The sequence below is a fragment of the Artemia sp. Qi Xiang Cuo genome, chromosome 9, assembly GCF_049724085.1.
Source record: "Artemia sp. Qi Xiang Cuo chromosome 9, ASM4972408v1, whole genome shotgun sequence".
Taxonomy (NCBI): domain Eukaryota; kingdom Metazoa; phylum Arthropoda; class Branchiopoda; order Anostraca; family Artemiidae; genus Artemia; species Artemia sp. Qi Xiang Cuo.
Window position 1 is genome coordinate 31658870 of NC_142802.1, and position 17828 is coordinate 31676697.

A 17828-nucleotide genomic window follows, 5' to 3' on the forward strand; every position below is an offset into this window, starting at 1 on the left:
AAAAAAGGCTCTCGAAAATTCACATAGCATTAAATACAACCTGGAAACGTTTTTTTTTTCTTTTACTAGAAAGATATAAACTAGAAGTATTTAGCCTTTTTGAGGCATTTGGGCTGCATCAGAATAATGCGTCTTCCCTAGAGCTGTTCTGAGATACAGTAAATAATTATAAGGAGGAAAGTGGTATTATTTAAAGGAGGAGTGTTTGCTTTTAACCCCCACAAATTAATTAGTTCCAAGTCAGAAGAGGTTCCGAAATTCAACAAACCAAAATTAAATTAATCAGTTAAAAAAAAAATCTTTAAAGCCAGCCTTTTACTTCTCTTAGTTCTGAATAGGTCAAGTGCATGTGGCCAAGTTACCCACTACTTGGAGAAAAATGAAATAATTTTTCAGTTCTCAAAAAACGGTAAAGCATTAAAAGATAAGAGGATTTGGTGAATAACCTCTGGTGATCGTGACCCTTACTAGTGGTTCATTCTAGTTCAATTACTTAACCTGAAAATGCCGTATTTTAAGGTAGGCTGTTTAAAATAAGTTTTTTACGGTCAGCAAGAACTTTAACCGTGCGTCAATCAATCTCACAGTACCATGCAGTAACCATTTTATATAAACAAATTATTGTATTTATAGATATTGCATCGAGACATGAAGGCAGCCAATGTTTTGATCACCAAAAATGGAGTTTTGAAACTCGCAGATTTTGGCTTGGCAAGAGCATTTAGTGTTACAAAGACCTCCCAACCTAATAGGTAATTTTTGCTAGATATGCACGTGTAACATGATCACTGTACTTCTGTAGGCTGCTGCATTTATAATCCTTTAACGGTAAACTTGCCGATAAGGCTTAAAGGAATTTTTCTCTTAAGTAAAGTAAAAGCACTTATCGCTAATTGTCATAAATTTTAACGGATAAAGAAGAAATTCATGTTTACAAAATTCACTCACCCGTTTTCATTGGAACGTTTAGCAGTTGTATTCAATGGAGTAGGAGGTTTGGAAACCCTTGAAGAACGAGCTCTTCTACTAGCCTGACAGCAGTGGAAAGTTTTAATAAATTGTCACTGAATCTACCGAATACTGCTTCACAATTTTAACCCTATTCCAAGCCTAGACACCTATGGGGAGAGGTGACTTGCTCCCAAGCAGAATCTAAAGTTTTTTTGCAGTTTGTCCCATGATTTTCTAAGCGTATCATGCAATCCTAAAACCCTTTCCATCCATAAAATATTGTGTACAAATGCATATCCATGATCGTAACTCAATCAAAGTAATTGAAAGTATTAAGAACTAAATTAATGAAGTCAAGTTCTTGAAAAGTCTGTCAGAGTTCTCGTGAACTGGGGGAGGTTGGGTGCAATTCTCTGACATGAACCAAGAACAGATAGTCACTGATCAACAGAATTGTTTATAAAGCTGCTTACAAGTAAAAGTATATATTTTTGAAAACAAATACAAAGTTACCATAAAGACTTCCAGTTCAGGTAATTTACAGCTAAATGTTTGATTGTTTTTTACGTTAAGTAAAATATCAATAACTCAGGTTCGATTGAGTAAGTTCTAGACATAGTGATTTTCAGGTCATCTGTCCCGACAGTCTGGAACCTAAATCACATAACGAAATGTTGGCGAAAAGAGATTAGATAGTTTGGATCTTTTGGAGAACAGTTATAGCTACCCTAAAAGGTGCATTGATTTTGAGTTTTTCTTTTAACAGAATAGCAACTTTTTAAAAGTCTCTTTTAAAGTGAGTTAAAATCTTCACCAAAGTCAAACTTTTTTTAGGTATATCTGTTGTTGTTGTTGTTGTTAGTGCTTTTGGGCTATCTGCCTTTTGCACACTTGACGTACGTCATCAAAATCTCACAACCCGTTTAAGACTTAGTGGAGGGTCAAAGAAGAAGACTTTTCTAGCCTTTGGGGCTTTCTTAAAGCGACACCAAATTTCATCTGGATGGCACTGTATTTTCTTCTTATCCAATCATTTTTCCTTTTCTTCTCACTTTTAACATGTAACTACTCAAAACTTCTGGGTGGAGACACAATAGTAACACTTAGTAATACTGGGTTTATTTAAAAAAATAAAGTATACATCATCGATTCCCTGAAGCATGCTTGTGCGGAATAAAACCCTCCTAATAAATAAATAAACCAAAAAAAAAAAAAAAAAAAAACATAATTAGAGCTTAACTGACCGGACCCGAAAACCAACGAACCTCCAAACAACACCCAACAAAATTATAATATTTATAATCATATGCAGCTGCAACTAAACCCTCCTCAAAAACATAACTTAACTTATCTGGCACAGAATAATCCATCCAAAATATACACATCAAAACAATGGTTCTTTAGCAACTTACGAAATTCCTGCAAACCCCCAACATTTCTCAAATCCTCTGGCAAACTCTCCCAAACTAACGGAACAACATGGCGAATTGAAAACCTAGACCTAGACGTGACCATAGCTGGTCTTCGCACCAAGTGAGAAGATCGTGTCAAATGATCGTGAATAGTAGCCGCAAGACTAAACATTCCTGAAAAACATGATGGTAACTCCGAAGCTAAATATTTAAACATAAAAAGAGCATTATAGAATACGCATATTCCGGCCAACGGTAGAATTTTATACTCGTGGTAAAGATGCCTCACCGATACAGATAGATCAATTTGATTACCATACAAAACTCTAATTGCCATATTCTGCGTTACACAGAGCGGATGGAGGTGAGTTACGAATGTTTTAGACCAAACCATACAACAGTAAATGAGATATTGGTGAACCATAGAAAAATACAACATTCTCAGAATTTCACACGGAAAACGATCCCTAAGTTTACGCATACCAATATTACGAGACAATTTGCTGCTAACAGATGTAATATGGTCTTTAAAATTAAGGCTTTCATCAATAATAACACCTAGGTATCCAGTACTAGTAGATCTTACAATAGTATGGTGCCCTACTTCTATCCTATTAATCCATAGATAATGTCCAGTAATTCTACCATAAATAAAAAAATTCGACTTATTATGATTCAGTTTCAATTTATTTACTCGCCTCCAGTTTTCAGTCAAAGAAACACCTTGTTTCAATATAGTCATCAACTCATTTTAAATTCTAGCAGCTACAGTAAAATGGGCATCATCAGCAAAACATGGTAGAATTCCTTTAGTACCGTAAGTATCAAGGGCTAAAGAACAAGACACCATACTTGAAGCTCTACAAAGGCCATTAATATAAACCAAAAACAACAAAGGACCCAAGACGGAACCCTGGGGTACTCCAATAGAAATATGTTCAATTTTAGATGTAACTCCATCCATCACGACACACTGAGTCCTTCCACTAAGAAAACTAACTATCAATTTCAAAAAATCACCACGTATACCACTACTATATAACTTTTGAAGTAGTATATCATGATCCACAGAATCAAATGCTTTAATAATATCCAAAAATATCGAAGCTATCTTCAGACCCTTGTCTAAAGCATCATTAATAAAAGTTGTTAAAAACAAAACTGCATGCTCTGTAGAATGATGACTCCTAAACCCAAACTGACTAGAACTAAAAAATTGTTTTTTTCTCGATAAAACTTTTCTATCCTACTATGAATCAACTTTTCAAACACTCTAGAAATAAATGGCAGTAAAGAAATCGGTCTATAATCACTAAAACAATTTTTATCCCCTCCTTTAAATATTGGGATAACATTCGCGCACTTTAGACAATCGGGAAATATTCCAGCTTTTAAACAATTATTTATCAGCCCTAAAAAATGACTAGATACAACAGTTAAAGTCGACTTCAAAACCTTCAATGAAATAAAATCGCCTCCGGGTGCACCATTCTTCATATTTTTTATAACCTCAAATAATTCATCAATAATTACAGATTTAAGGAACGCAGACACATCACAATCTTCAGGTAGAAACTGACGGAGATCTCCATCTTGATCAATTAATGGCATCGATGATGACACACGCTGTCCAATAGTAGCGAAGTGATTACACATCTCATCTACAACATTATTATTCATTCCTATATTATTTGGACGGATCAAGACGCTACCAGGGCTAGTCACCGACTTAATCAATTTCCAAGTCTTATTCAGGTTACCCTCAACATTTTTAAACTTAACCTTATAATATTCTACCTTTGCCTGTCGGAGTACATGATTTAACCTACATCATTATATTATAAACTATATATTTCTTTATCATGAGGATCATTGCTCCTTGTTGCCAACTTATATAAAAAACGTCTTCTATTAATTGACTGTAACAAACTCTTTGTAATCCAAGGTTTATTCGGAGACACCCCTCTTCTGTATTCCTGACACTTCACAACATTCCAACAACGTATCCTTAATCGTACCATACCAAAGCTCAAACTTCAAATTTAAATTTAATTCTTCTTGTAAAAATTTAAAATCTAACTATTCTATCCTAAGCTTAAATCTTTAAATAGTATTTGAATCAACTAATAATTTCTTAGGCTTAGGGCGAGCATCACTGTTAAAATTACGAGGGCTATTCAGAAACTAGGGAACGTTTTGTAATAAAACAAAAACTAGGTACAGGAAAAATATTTTATTATATACATCTGAAAGAGTGACTAAAAGGCTACTTTTCTACATAGTCACCAAACAAATTAAGGCACTTAACGTAGCGGTGGACAAGCTTCGAAATTCCTTCGTCATAGAAATCAGCCGCCTGCGATCTCAGTCACTCAGTGACGGATGCCCGGAGCTCATCGTCATCATCAAAACGCTGTGTCACTAGCCAGTTCTTCATCTTCGGAAACAAGTGAAAATCACTCGATGCTAGGTCGGGACTGTAGGGTGGGTGTGGGAAAATCTCCCATTTGAATGAGTCAAGAAGTTCAGTAGTTCGATTTGCCGTGTGAGGTCGGGCATTGTCGTGAAAAAACAAAATTTTTGACGATAACTTTCCTCGTCAATTGTTTTGCACCGCTCTTCTAAGCTTGCGCAATGTTTGGCAGCACCGATCAGAATTGATTGTTGCACCACGCTCGAGAAAGTCAATAAGCACCACACCTTGCCTATCCCAAAAAACAGTAGCCATAATCTTCTTTGCTGACAAGGTTTGCAAAAAATTTTTGTTTTTTGGGGGGAACTTGTGTGCCCCCACTCCATGGAATACAATTTTGTCTCGCAATTGACGGGCTTCATCCACGTCTCGTCACCCGTTACGATTCGACGCAGTAAAGAATCACCATGTGTGTGGTAAGCGTCAAGACATGTTAAGGCTGCTCCCATTCACTAACCTTTACGGAGGTTTGTAAGCATTTTTAGCACCCATCTTGTACAAAATTTATGGTATCTAAGTTTGTGAATCGCAATTCCAAACAACAAAGTCCTTGAAACTTATGGGAAGCTAACCGAAAGCTCCGCTACTGTGAAGCGGCGGTTTTAATGAATCTTTTCATCAATTTTTGCAAGAAGATTGTCTGTTAAAATCCTCGGGTTTCCACCCGTCTCTTCGTCATGCTCGTGGGTTCGACTACTTTTAAACCGGATGCACCATTCTTGCACTGAACTTCCATTCATTACGTCGTTGCCATACACTTCGCACAGTTGCAGATGAATTTCTATCGGTTTTTCGTAACAAAAACCGTATTACGGACCGCACTTCATAACTGGCGGGATTTGAAATTTCAGCGCACATTTTAAATTGGAATATGGGGGAAACGGGCAGTGCAGAGATGTTCTTGTTCTCACGGCTTGATGCCGCCCGAAGCTACGAGCACGCGCACACCAAAACATACGTAATAGCCACGCACCTAGCGGCGTCAGACGGAAACGTTCCCTAGTCTCTGAATAGCCCTCGTAGTATTCTTCAATATACCCGGAACTAATATTGCCAAACCAAAGTGATCCGAAACATCATTTAACACAACACTCGACAAATCATGGGGAACATTCAAAAATACATTACCCAATTAGAGATGAAGATGACTCCATCACTCTAGTACAGATATTTACAGCAGGATGCATCCCATAACCTAACATTAAATTCAAAAAATTCCGGGCTTTTAAATTAGATGCTAACAAATTCAAATCAGTGTTAATATCTCCACACACAAAACACGGCATGTTCTTACGATTTAGAAGATCCATTTGTTGCTCTAATAATTCTAAAAAACAATCTACACTAGCTGAAGGGGGCGGTAACAAACAGCAATAAAAAATGGGTCACCATTCTTATCAACCTCCGCAACAAAACACTCAAAAATCAACTCTATTAACGGACAAATCATCCCTAACCTTCACATTCAAATCAGTTCTAATGTACAGGGCAAGTCCTCCATGCTGATGGTGAGTACGGTTCTTAGCATACATATTATAATTTAAAATATCCAATAGTCCAGAATTATTATTCATTAACCATGTTTCAGTAAGTGCAAGAATATGAAAATCAGATAGCATACACAGCTCCGACAATTCAGATGAAAAATGCCAAGTTTATCCGGTGCCAGTCTAGCATGTAAATCAACTGGGCACTTATAATTAACCTTCGGAAAAACATAATCTACCCCCATATCAAAATCCCTGTGAAGCACCCCTAATACTAAATCCGAAACACTCAATGGATTATTCTCAAGCCAATCCAAACGATCATTACGAACAATTACCATTTTTTATAAATATATATATATATATATAAAAAAAAAGGAGGGTAGTTGCAACCAAACCTAACCAACTGAATAACTTACTGTAACTCGGAGGGTCCGTGGTCCTGCATCCAACGTAAGTGAAGCTCCGGAAAAAAAGGATATAACCTAAAAATAATTAAATACAACAAATAAATGCTTGGCTGTTTAAGTCTAAAATTATAACACAAATAAAACACAATACAACAAATCCATGCCTGGTCTTTCAAATCAGAATATAAAATGCTTTAATATAAAACATAAAATGAAATATTAAATGCAAGGCTATTCGAAACTAGAATCTCAGAAGGAATAAAAAATCTCAACTGTATGAATTGTGTTGCTTGTTTTTTTTTGTTTTTTTTTTGTCTTGCAATATCTTGTTATCATGGCCTTGATGGGCCTTCAAATTCACTCTCTCTTATCTAATCGTACTCGTCATGCTTGGTGGTCAGCCCCCATAAAATAAAATTTGTTGAATTTGTTTGGTTTCTTGTGCGTCTTTTCAATTCAACTCGTTAACTCTATACTGTTCAGTGCGTTGGAGGTTTTCATTTCCAATAAGAGGCATATTAAAAAGGCCAAAGATTCAATTATGATCTGTTTTCTGTGGTATTTGATTGAGTCCTAACTTGCTATCTTGATACAGAAAAAAGTTGCCTCTGACATTGCTTCGTCATCTCTTGAGAAGAAATGTGCGGAAGTATGACACCGGTAACCAAAGAAAGTATTCAGTATTTAATTTATCTCTCAGGTATACGAATCGAGTAGTTACATTATGGTATCGTCCACCCGAACTGCTTTTAGGAGAACGAAATTATGGACCACCAGTTGATATGTGGGGAGCTGGATGTATTATGGCCGAAATGTGGACAAGGTCACCAATAATGCAGGTAATTTCAAACTATAGACTCTTTTTAATTTTAGTCCGTCTTTGATTAATTGTTTATATATATATATTCAAGACAAGGGACGGTAAGTTTTCTATATAGGGCCTTACGAAAGGGCGGTGTTAAAACTTATAAACGCAATAGATCACTTATAAAAGCTTTATATCCCTTACAAACAAATAAGATTTCTTATAAACGCTTTAGTGAGCCATCTTTACCCGTTTATATATTGATTAAAGCGTTTATAAGAGTTTTTAGAAAGAATAATAGAAATGCTTTAGATTATTTATCGATGCTGTGGATCATACATAAATGCTCAAGATAATTTTATAAACGCTTAAGCTCAATAATGGACGCTATAGATCACTTATAAAGGCTCAAAACACTTATAAATGCTTAGATCTGTAAAAAATGCTATAGATCAGTTATAAGCACTTTAAATCACTTATAAACACTTTAAATCGCTTATAAATGCTTTAGATCACTTACAGCGGTTTTAGAATATTTATAAAAGTTTTAGACCACTTTTTTCAGATGTAAACATGTGAAGATTGCTCACTAAAGCGTTTATAAGTGATCTTAAGTATAATAAGCTTATAATAAGCTAAATGGCCTTTATAAGTGATTATCAGGTCGTTCTTATTTTTGAAATTTTAGTTACTATATATATTTCTCGGTTTGTTACTTACCAGGTTTGAGCTATCTCAACAACTACTATACCAATGAAACTTACATAAGCATCATTTATAAATAACTGTAACGATTCTACGTGTGTTTAAAAATAAAATTCTAATTTGATCTTCTTAGGCAAGATGGTGTTTATAACGTTTGTTACTCAAGTGTAACGAAAATACAATTGTTCATAAAAAATTGATTTTATTTTGAAAAACAGTTGTTTTTTTATTACAAAAGGCATTAGATGTAGCATTAATGTAGCATTAATACAAAAAACATTAATGAGCCATTAAAATACTCTATGATTTTCGAGTGCCCCGCTAGCTGCGGAGGAAAAAAACGGAAAAAAAGATGCCTTCGATGCAGGATATTGTGGTTGCAACTACTTTTTTGTTTGTTGTTCAAGCCGAGGGACGGTAAGATTCCTATATAGGGTTTCCGACCATGGCGGTTCTAATAGTGTACTTCTTTTTATGATCTAACATCATTTTTAGGAATTACGGGATATTGTGTTGTCTCATACTAGGCTGCTAACTACCGCTACAACCCTTAAAAGATAAACATGTGTTGTATCATCATGTATATGATTAAATATTTAAATACTTTGATTATTATTGGCTTTATTTCGTTCTTTAATATAATTATACGAAAATGTAGTTTTAGTTGCAAAAAGCACTAGATGTAGCAATTTCCTTTAAAATAAAATAGAGATCTATTAAGCAGATCTCTATGATGTTCCGGTGCCACGCTAACTGCAGGGGAAAAATCAGAATAAAAGATGTCTTTGATACATAATATTGTGGTTTCAGCCACTTTTTTATTTTTCAAGCTAATAGATTTTCCTGGTTGTTCAAGCCAAGGGGCGGTAGTTTTTCTGTATAGGGGTTTTGGATAAGGCGGTTTTAATGGTGTAGTTTACTGTAGTTTTTATTATGGGGCATGGTCGTCTATTACTGGGTTGTTAGCTACCGCTGCTACCCTGATAACATTATTATCTTAACTTTTAGTTACTATGTGCCATGGTTTGTTCATTACTAGGTTTCAGCTATATCCGATGAAACTTTTATAGTCCCCATTTATAATGAACTGTATCGGTCCTTTATGTAAGAAAGAGAAAAAAATGCCTTCTATGCAAAATATCGTGCTTGCAGCCACTTTCCTTGTTTTCCAAGCCAATGAATTTTCCTTGTTATTCACGCAAAGGAGCAGTAAGTCTCCTATATAGGGATTTCGGACAAGGCGATTCTAATAGTGTACTTTTTGTTTTGATCTGACGCTGTTTTTAGGAGTTATGGGGTAATATAGTTTTTACTATGAGACGAGTTTGTCTCTTACTAGGTTGCTAACTATCGCTGCTGGCTACACTAAGAAAATTGCTGCATGTTATACAACTATGTTTACATGCTTTTTAAAAATCCTATTTTGATCTTCGGATATAAGATGATGTTTATAACAATTTCTACTGCATTATTGAAAAAAAAATGCAGTTTTTCATAAAAACTCTTTCTTTTTTTGTTTGTTAATTAAGAAAAGTTTTTTAATACATGAATTTCCTTTAAAATGAGCCATTAGACATATCTCTACGATGTTCCTGTGTCCCGCTAGCTGTGGAGGAAGAGAAAAAAAAAGATGACTTCGATGCAAAATATTGTTGTTCAAACCACTTATCTTGTTTTTTAAGCCAATAGATTTTCCTCGTTATTCAAGCCAAGGAGCTCTAAGTTTCCTACATATGGGTTTCGGACAGGGCAGTTTCGATAATTTACTTTGTGTTTCGATCTAACTCTCTTTTTTAGTAGTTATAGTTTATTCTACTTCCTTAGTATGGGAAGTGACCGTCTCTTACCAGTTGCTAGCTACCGCTGCAACCCGGATCTTTACTCTAATTTAGAGTTTGTCCTTTACTATAAAAAGCGATGAAATTTATATAGTCCCCATTTGTAATTAACTTTATTGATCCTTTATATAATTTCACCAATCAACCACTTAAAAATTTTAAATGACCTTAAATTAAATTTGCGCCTTTGTAAAATTACGTTTTTTTTAGTGGGCCTTTAATTTTTGCCTTAGCTTGTCTTTTGTCATTATGAAAAACATAACATCAAACCTGTGTTTTCTTAACAAAGGGATAGTAAGCCTTGATGACCTGAATCATGTCAAAATCCCAAACCCAATCATCATAACTATCATTTTCAATTTTGGCATGTTTTGATTCTCGCTATCGCTTACCTTGTAACTCAATTTTTCTTTCTACTTCATTTTTAATTTTCATCACTCCAAATAATTTGTTAATTTCCTTTGCTCTAGCTGCCTTAACTGGTTTGGTCTTTCGTCATTGTCTAAGTCTTAGATTTGCTAACTGCTCAGGTTAAGTAACAAAAAGGTTTTTTTCTTACTACGAATTATCATTTATAACACTTTTAAATTTTCGTTTTTTGGATTTTGTTTTATTTAAAAGTCCAGATTGTTTATTTTCACCCATTGTGAACGTAATGCCAATGCCCTTTGCTTTAGTTGCCCTTATCGGTCTTTTCTTACACTTGTATAAAATTACTATTGATTATAGTTCGCTGTTTAATATAACCAGATGGCAATTGTTTCTCATTAGGCAGTTTTTTCAAAGCACTTTTTTCAACTTCCGATTACTAGGGGCTGTGGTTCGCCTCTTATTAGGTTGCAGCAACACTTACATAAACACCATTTATGAAGAATTATATGAATAAACTAACCCTGATTACCAGCAGAAAAAAGCCTACGTTTTTTTTCTTTGGAATAGTAAGAGACGAACCTAAAAGAATCGGGCAGCTAACTATATCCAATATATGCAATGGTTTGTTCTTCTAATGATCGTCTTTTAATATAATTTTAGAATAACAACATTTGTAGACCTGTTTTTTTTTTAACTTAGAAAGTTTTTCAAGGAATATGAAATGAAAATAGTATGACGTGTGCTCCGCGTCAACCTATCCTAAACTTCGTCCTCTAGGCATTATAATTACTCTCTTTACTTGCTCTAGGCATTATGAAATTGCTTAAAACGGCTTTTGTAAATAAAATCCTTAAAAAAAATTTGCATTTTTCATCGTCTTTTACTAGATACTGTAGAATTACAAATAGGAAAATGCATATGGTTTTTTCTTAATTGGAATACTAAGGTACACTCAAAATGTACACTCAAAAACGTACCCTCAAATATACCCTCAAAAGGGCCCACTGGTTTGTCCACAAGTCCCTGGAGTTACAAACCTTCTTCCAGTAATGGGTTAAATTGCATGGTGATGCAGAACACCAACGCGGGAGGATCCTCTATAGGAGGACAACTGCGGCAGGGCGTAAGATCCAGGTCTATGGACAACGGCCTCTGCAAAGGGCTTCCTCGACCCTTTCGGGGTACCTGCAAGACTGGAGACCTTGCGGTCAACTCTATTCCTACTTGAGGAGTGGCGCCCCTCGAGGAAATTATAACCTAGTAAACGACATAGCATTCGCATAGGATTCTGATTAATGGACAATTCTTCTGGGCTTGGTCTGTTTTGACGAGCGTTTTCGGACTGAAAAACTACTTCCTAGCTAATTTATCTATTAAGGGCTGCCTCCTCATAGTAGCATAATATTTGTAGGCATGAATATATAATGAGTCGGAGGTAATAGGCTTGAGATTGTCTGTGCAGGATTTCGACTCTTGTTGATAGAAGAGTATCGCCATGTGTTGAAAACCATGTTGTGACCAAGATGAGGCCAGGATTGTAAAAATCCCCCATTCATGGAGGTCCCAGGGACTTCATGCTGTTCAGTTTTAAGCCGGCTTAAGCACTTTGGTTTAGACTTGAGAAGATGTGGGATCCCCGTCCTGCACTGGTATCCAGGATCATTGCTCTTCCTGAGGCGAAAATAATTTCAATGACTTAAAGAACATGAAAATTGGAACTTCGAATGTTACGACGTTAAAAAATGACTATCGTATCGACATTTTGACTGACAAATTCAGATAAATCGAACTGGACTTATTAGGAGTTTCAGAAACTCATATCCCAGGGGTGCGAAGTATGAAATTAGGTGATATAGAATTTGTTAACAGGAAGGATTGGGTACATAGACAGGGAGTAGGGCTCATGATGAATAAGGAAGCTGCTAAGTCTTGTTTAGGCTGGGAAGGTATTAATAATAGAATACTAATTGCTCATTTTATGACTAAAAAGTTCAGAGTATCAGTTATATTAGTATATGCCCCTGTAGAACCGACTGACGGAGATACTAGTGACTCAGATTAATTTTACTTACAGTTACAGGAGCAAATAGACAGGGTCCCAGGTAGAAATCTGATGTTTTGCTAGGAGATTTTAACGCCCAGGTTGGTAGAAATAGGGATAGATGGTACCCTAGCATAGGTAAATTTTGTGTAGGAAAAGAAAACAGTAATGGATACAGACTTTTGCAATTTTGTAGGCATAACAATCTAGTTATAACCAATACGGTATTTGGTCATAAAATGGCTCATAATTTAACATGGTATTCACGTGATGGTAAGACAGCAAACCTTATTGATTATGTTATTGTAAGCCGAAGACTGGCAGGATCAATACAAGATACTAGGGTATATAAGAGTGCCGTTATTGATGTTAAGAGTAAAGATCACCATCTATTAGTGTCAAGGGTTAATTTAAATTTGAAGTATTAAAACGATAACTAATTCCGCGGAATTATTTGTGTGGTTAGAATGCAAGATAATAATGTGATATACACTTTTCAGTCATTGTTGAATAGCAAACCTGAGAGTATAAAATCTGATAATGTGGAAGATGGTGGGAATAAGTTTAAAAAAATAATTTGTGAAGTTGCTGAAGGTGTCTTAGGGAAGCAAGCTAGAACTGCAGCTAAGAATATTAGTGAAAAAGCTTTATGTTTGATAGAAAGGAGAAAGGACTTGTACAAGAATTACCTTAGTGATAGATCATATGAAAACAAAAGGAATGTAAAGAAAGTGGAGAAAGCATTAAAATATAAACTAAGGAGGTGTGAAGTAGAGGCCATGGAGAAAATTGCCGAGGATCTGGAAGATACAGCTAGACGGCATAATAGTAAAATATTGTACTGGCATGTTAACAAATTGAGAAGGAGTAGTCAATGCGGACTTGGCCCAGTTAAAGATAGGAATGGGGCCGCAATTAGCTATAAGGAAAAACCTAAGGAGATATGGGCCGAACATTTTGAGAATTTGCTTAACCGAGATAGAGTTGAGGGAAGAGATATAGAGGAAAATGAAAAAGTTTGTGATACCTTGGATGTGAAGGAAGATTTTTTTTTGTGAGGATGAATTAGCGACAGCACTAAAAGGACTTAAAAAATAATAAAGCTCCAGGTGCTGATAGGGTGGTAAATGAGTTTCTTAAATATGGTGGCTCTGAGGTTAGAAATAAGTTACTGAAGATTATGAATATGATCTTTGAAAAAGGGGAAGTACCTAGCGAATTTAAAAAAACCTTAATTAAGCCACTTTATAAGAAAGGTGATAAAAGTGAGTGTGGTAATTATCGAGGTATTAGTTTGGTCTCTGTAGGTAGTAAATTACTTAGTAATATGATACTTTTTAGACTGAGATATGCTGTAGACAAAGCTTTAAGAGAAGAACAGTGCTGTTTTAGAAAAGGTAGGGGATGTGTCGACCTGGTTTTCAATCTCAGGCTAGGAATTCAGAAGTGCCTGAATTGTCAAACACCTTTGGCCCTCAGTTTTATATACTATGAACAAGCTATTGACGTTGTTGGTAAAGTTGAGTTAGCGAAGACCATACCACTTAAAGTATACCAGATAAATGTTCCAAAGTTATAAGTACTCATGATGAGAGTGCTGCACTTAAGGTAGGAAAAAAGGTTAGCAGGTGGTTTCGTATTAAACTATGAGTTCAGCAGGGTTGTGTTCTATTCCCCTTTACATGGATCATTTTGATGTACTTTGTCTTAAGGGGCACAGGAAAGTTAATGGGAGACCACGGAATCCAATGGGGAAGAAAAAGTCTTTTGGACTTAGATTATGCTGATAATCGGAGCATCCTAGATGACGGTGTGAGAAAAAAGAGTGGAATTTTAGAGGTTTTGTTTGTTCATGGTGCTAGAATAGGTTTGAAAATTAATTTCAAGAAGTCTAAGTTACTAAGTCTAGGACTAAGTGAAAATGAAAATGTGAAGTTTAATAATGAAAAAATTGATCAGGTGGACAGCTTCACTTACCTTGGTAGTATTATTAGTAAAGATGGTTGGATCAGTGAAGATGTCAAAAGTAGAAAAGCCAAGGCTTAGTCTGTTTTTTCACAGTAGAAAAAAGTTTGGAAGAATAGGAAGATAAGTCTGCAAACCAAGGTTAGGATATTGGAAGCTGCAGTGATGATAGTGGACAAATATGGCTCTGAAGCATGGGTGCTCCGAAAAGCGGAGGAAGATTTGCTAGATGTTTTCCAGAAAAATTGCTTAAGGATTGTTCTGGGTGCCCGGCTGACTGACCGTATTTCAAACAATAGGCTATACGAAAAATGTGGTTCAAAACCACTCTCTAGGGCTATAATGAAATAAAGGTTGAGGTGGCTAGGGTACGTTGTGCGGATGAAGGATGGCAGATTGCCGAAGATTGTTCTTTTCGGCCAACCGTCTAGGGCTAAACGGAAAGCAGGTCATCCTCGTCTGGGGTGGGAGGACGTCATAAAGAAAGATTTAAAGGAAATGGGAACTTCATGTGCGGGTGTAAAAAGGGAGGCTTTGAATAGATTGGGATGGAGGAGGAGCGTTCGTAGCTGTGTTGGCCTCAGGCGGCTAGGTGCTGCGGTGAGTTGTTAGTAGTAGTAGTAGTAGTAATAATACTAAGAGACGATCTGGCTGCAACCTACGATTATGACGTCATTGGTCAATCTCGCACATGAAAAATGCAGTTTTTCGTAAAAAATTGATTATATTTAAAAAAAATCTGTTATAAAAGGTTTTTAACCACATCAATTTCCTTTAACATAAGCTATGAAACAGCTCTCTACGATTTTCCATTGCCAAGCTATATGAGGAGGAAAAGAAATAGAAAAAAATACCGTATATGCAGAATATCGTAGTTCAAGCAACTTATCTTGTTTTTCAAGCGAATAGATTTTCCTTGTTATTCAAGCCAAGGGACGGTAAGTTTCCTATATAGGGGTTTCCAACAAGGCGGTTCTAATAATGTACTTCTTGTCTTGATCTGACACTATTTTCAGGAGTTATAGGCTATTAAATTTTGGACGTGATCGTCTCTTACTAGGTTGGTAGGTACCGCTGCAACCCGGATAGTTAGAGAAACTTCCACAGAACATTATTAATTCAGAATAGATATATTAATCAATCAACGGTTACATTCATAAAAAGAAGTTGACTCATTTCACTCAAATCTGGAAAACCGGAATAAATTTAGCGGAAAAAATATTGATTAATTTTGATACAAAGACATGTAAATAGTTAAACATAAACTTCAAGTCATTATTAACTTACAGTGTAGTGTGGTATATCTTTATTTGGTAGGTAGACCATTACCCTGTAACCTGTGAACCTGAAATTGAGCCTAAGATTCAGACTCTGCTTTGTGGTTCTTTTCATTTTCACTGTTATTATGTACCTATGAGGCATAGCTTTTAAGACAGACAAATATTCGCTATTTAATTTAACAGAATATGAAAACAGTTACTACATAAAAATAACTATTCTTCCTGCCTTTTCTCTTAGCAAATAGTTAGACAAATGGAGGAGGGGCCTTCGCCAATTTTTTTTTATATATATTTATGTATATACTTGCATTACTTTAATGCTAGTGCTCAACTACCTGCATTGCTGGCTAATATGCTTTAACTTCCTTCAATCTCTCTTCTTAGCATATTCATATCCATAATATTTTCGAAATGGCAGTCTTTCAAGGACCTCATCTAAAAGCTGTTTATAGTATCTACCATTAGTTGTTGATGAGCCTGCTCTCCAAACTGATCCATCTATTCAACATAATGTTTTAGAGAGTGGGTTTTTGGGCACTTCCTGGTCATTTCTTGGCCCTTGCTCTAGCCGAAGTAAATTCTGGTATGCTTTGACTATAGTCTATGTTTATCAGTAAATAATCCTGTTTTAATAAGAGTCATCTATCTCTGTCTTGTTCCCCTCCCCCCTCCCTGAATGTTTCCCTCTCTCTTTCCTCCTCTTTGCTCTTGCCTAACTCTATATACTTCTATCTTTCTTTTGCTAATTCCTTTTTATTTTTTTCAGGGAAACAATGAAGCACATCAAATTCAATTAATATCTCAGTTATGCGGATCCATTCTACCAGAAGTCTGGCCGGATGTCGTTAATCTTGATCTTTATAATAAAATGGATTTGAATAAGTTTCAAAAACGTAAGGTTAAAGAACGCTTGAAGGCGTACGTGAAAGACGCTCAGGCATGTGATTTGCTCGATAGGCTTTTAATTTTGGACCCATTAAAAAGAATAGATGCAGACAGTGCATTAAATCATGACTTTTTTTGGTCAGATCCAATGCCCTGTGATTTAGATGTTATTGCAAAACAATCACAAAGTATGTTTGAATATTTGGCTCCGCCAAGGAGGCAGGGCCGCGGACAGGCTGCTATGCACCAGGCCAAGCCACCCGAGCACACCGATAGTTATCGTGACCATGTCTTTTGATTGGTTTGCTTCTCTGCTGTTATTAATTTTTTTCTTTTTTTGACTTAATATAGTATCAGTGTTTCGCAACTTAGGTTATTCTTGTCTTAAAATAATAAATAAAGCATTCTTGTTTTTTTTTTTTTTTTTTTTTTTGTCTTATTACGCTCGGGACAGGTCTGATTCCGTATAGAAAACTGTGTATTCAACCCTATTTTTGATTGAACTGTTCCGAGTAGTGTAAATATGGCTTTTGTTACTTCTATGTCTTCTTTTTTTAGTGTTCATCCTGCACATTTAGAATAAGAGCTAACACCCACGCTTTGTGGCCTTTGGCCTCTAGTTGTAGCCTCAGTGTGCCTCGTTTGCAGTTTAACAGGATGCGCATGGGACACAGAATCTGAAGTGGGACATGGGACACAGAAAAACTTGTAGCTTAAATCTCGATGAAAACCAAAATTTATTGTCTACGACTTATAGCTGAATAAAGTTTTTATTTTTATGAGTTCTTTCAGACTGAATTAGAAAATTTTCTCAGAATTTCCCACGGCCGACAGTTATGTACAACTTTTTTTAAAGTGTTCAGTGTAAATTAGGTACTTCAAAAAAAAAAAACTTGAGAAGAACCGTACATTATGATTTCAGGCCGTTGATCAGAGCCTGGTAGCGAGGCCAGCAGTATTTTAATGGACGATGCCGGAGAGTACCCGGTAGGCACGTTAAGTTGGTAGCGGTCACCAAAATTTCTCACTAATGAAAGGGTGAAATCAAGAACCATTTATTACTTCCATGCTTTAGACCTGTCACTTGGCTGCAAGATAGCAAGGAAAAGAAGAGAAAAAAAAGACAATATCAGTTCAAAATGATAAGTAATATTCATTTGTGAAACAAGGTAATGATCGCGGCTGCCTAAACAGCTGGGATCTG

The 17828-nt window shown here is 35.8% G+C and overlaps 1 protein-coding gene across 2 annotated transcripts in view; it reads left to right on the forward strand.

The window, feature by feature from the left end:
• The window catches only part of Cdk9 (Cyclin-dependent kinase 9), a 37054-nt gene extending 19658 nt beyond the window's left edge, over positions 1 to 17396 (forward strand). For both annotated transcript variants that reach the window (XM_089093992.1, XM_089093993.1), the window contains exons 6-8: positions 634 to 752; positions 7434 to 7572; positions 16506 to 17396. In XM_089093992.1, the coding sequence (XP_088950118.1) occupies positions 634 to 752; positions 7434 to 7572; positions 16506 to 16922 (675 nt within the window). In that variant the 3' untranslated portion in view covers positions 16923 to 17396. The remainder of the gene's footprint in view (positions 1 to 633; positions 753 to 7433; positions 7573 to 16505) is intronic.
• Positions 17397 to 17828: the final 432 nt, after the last annotated feature.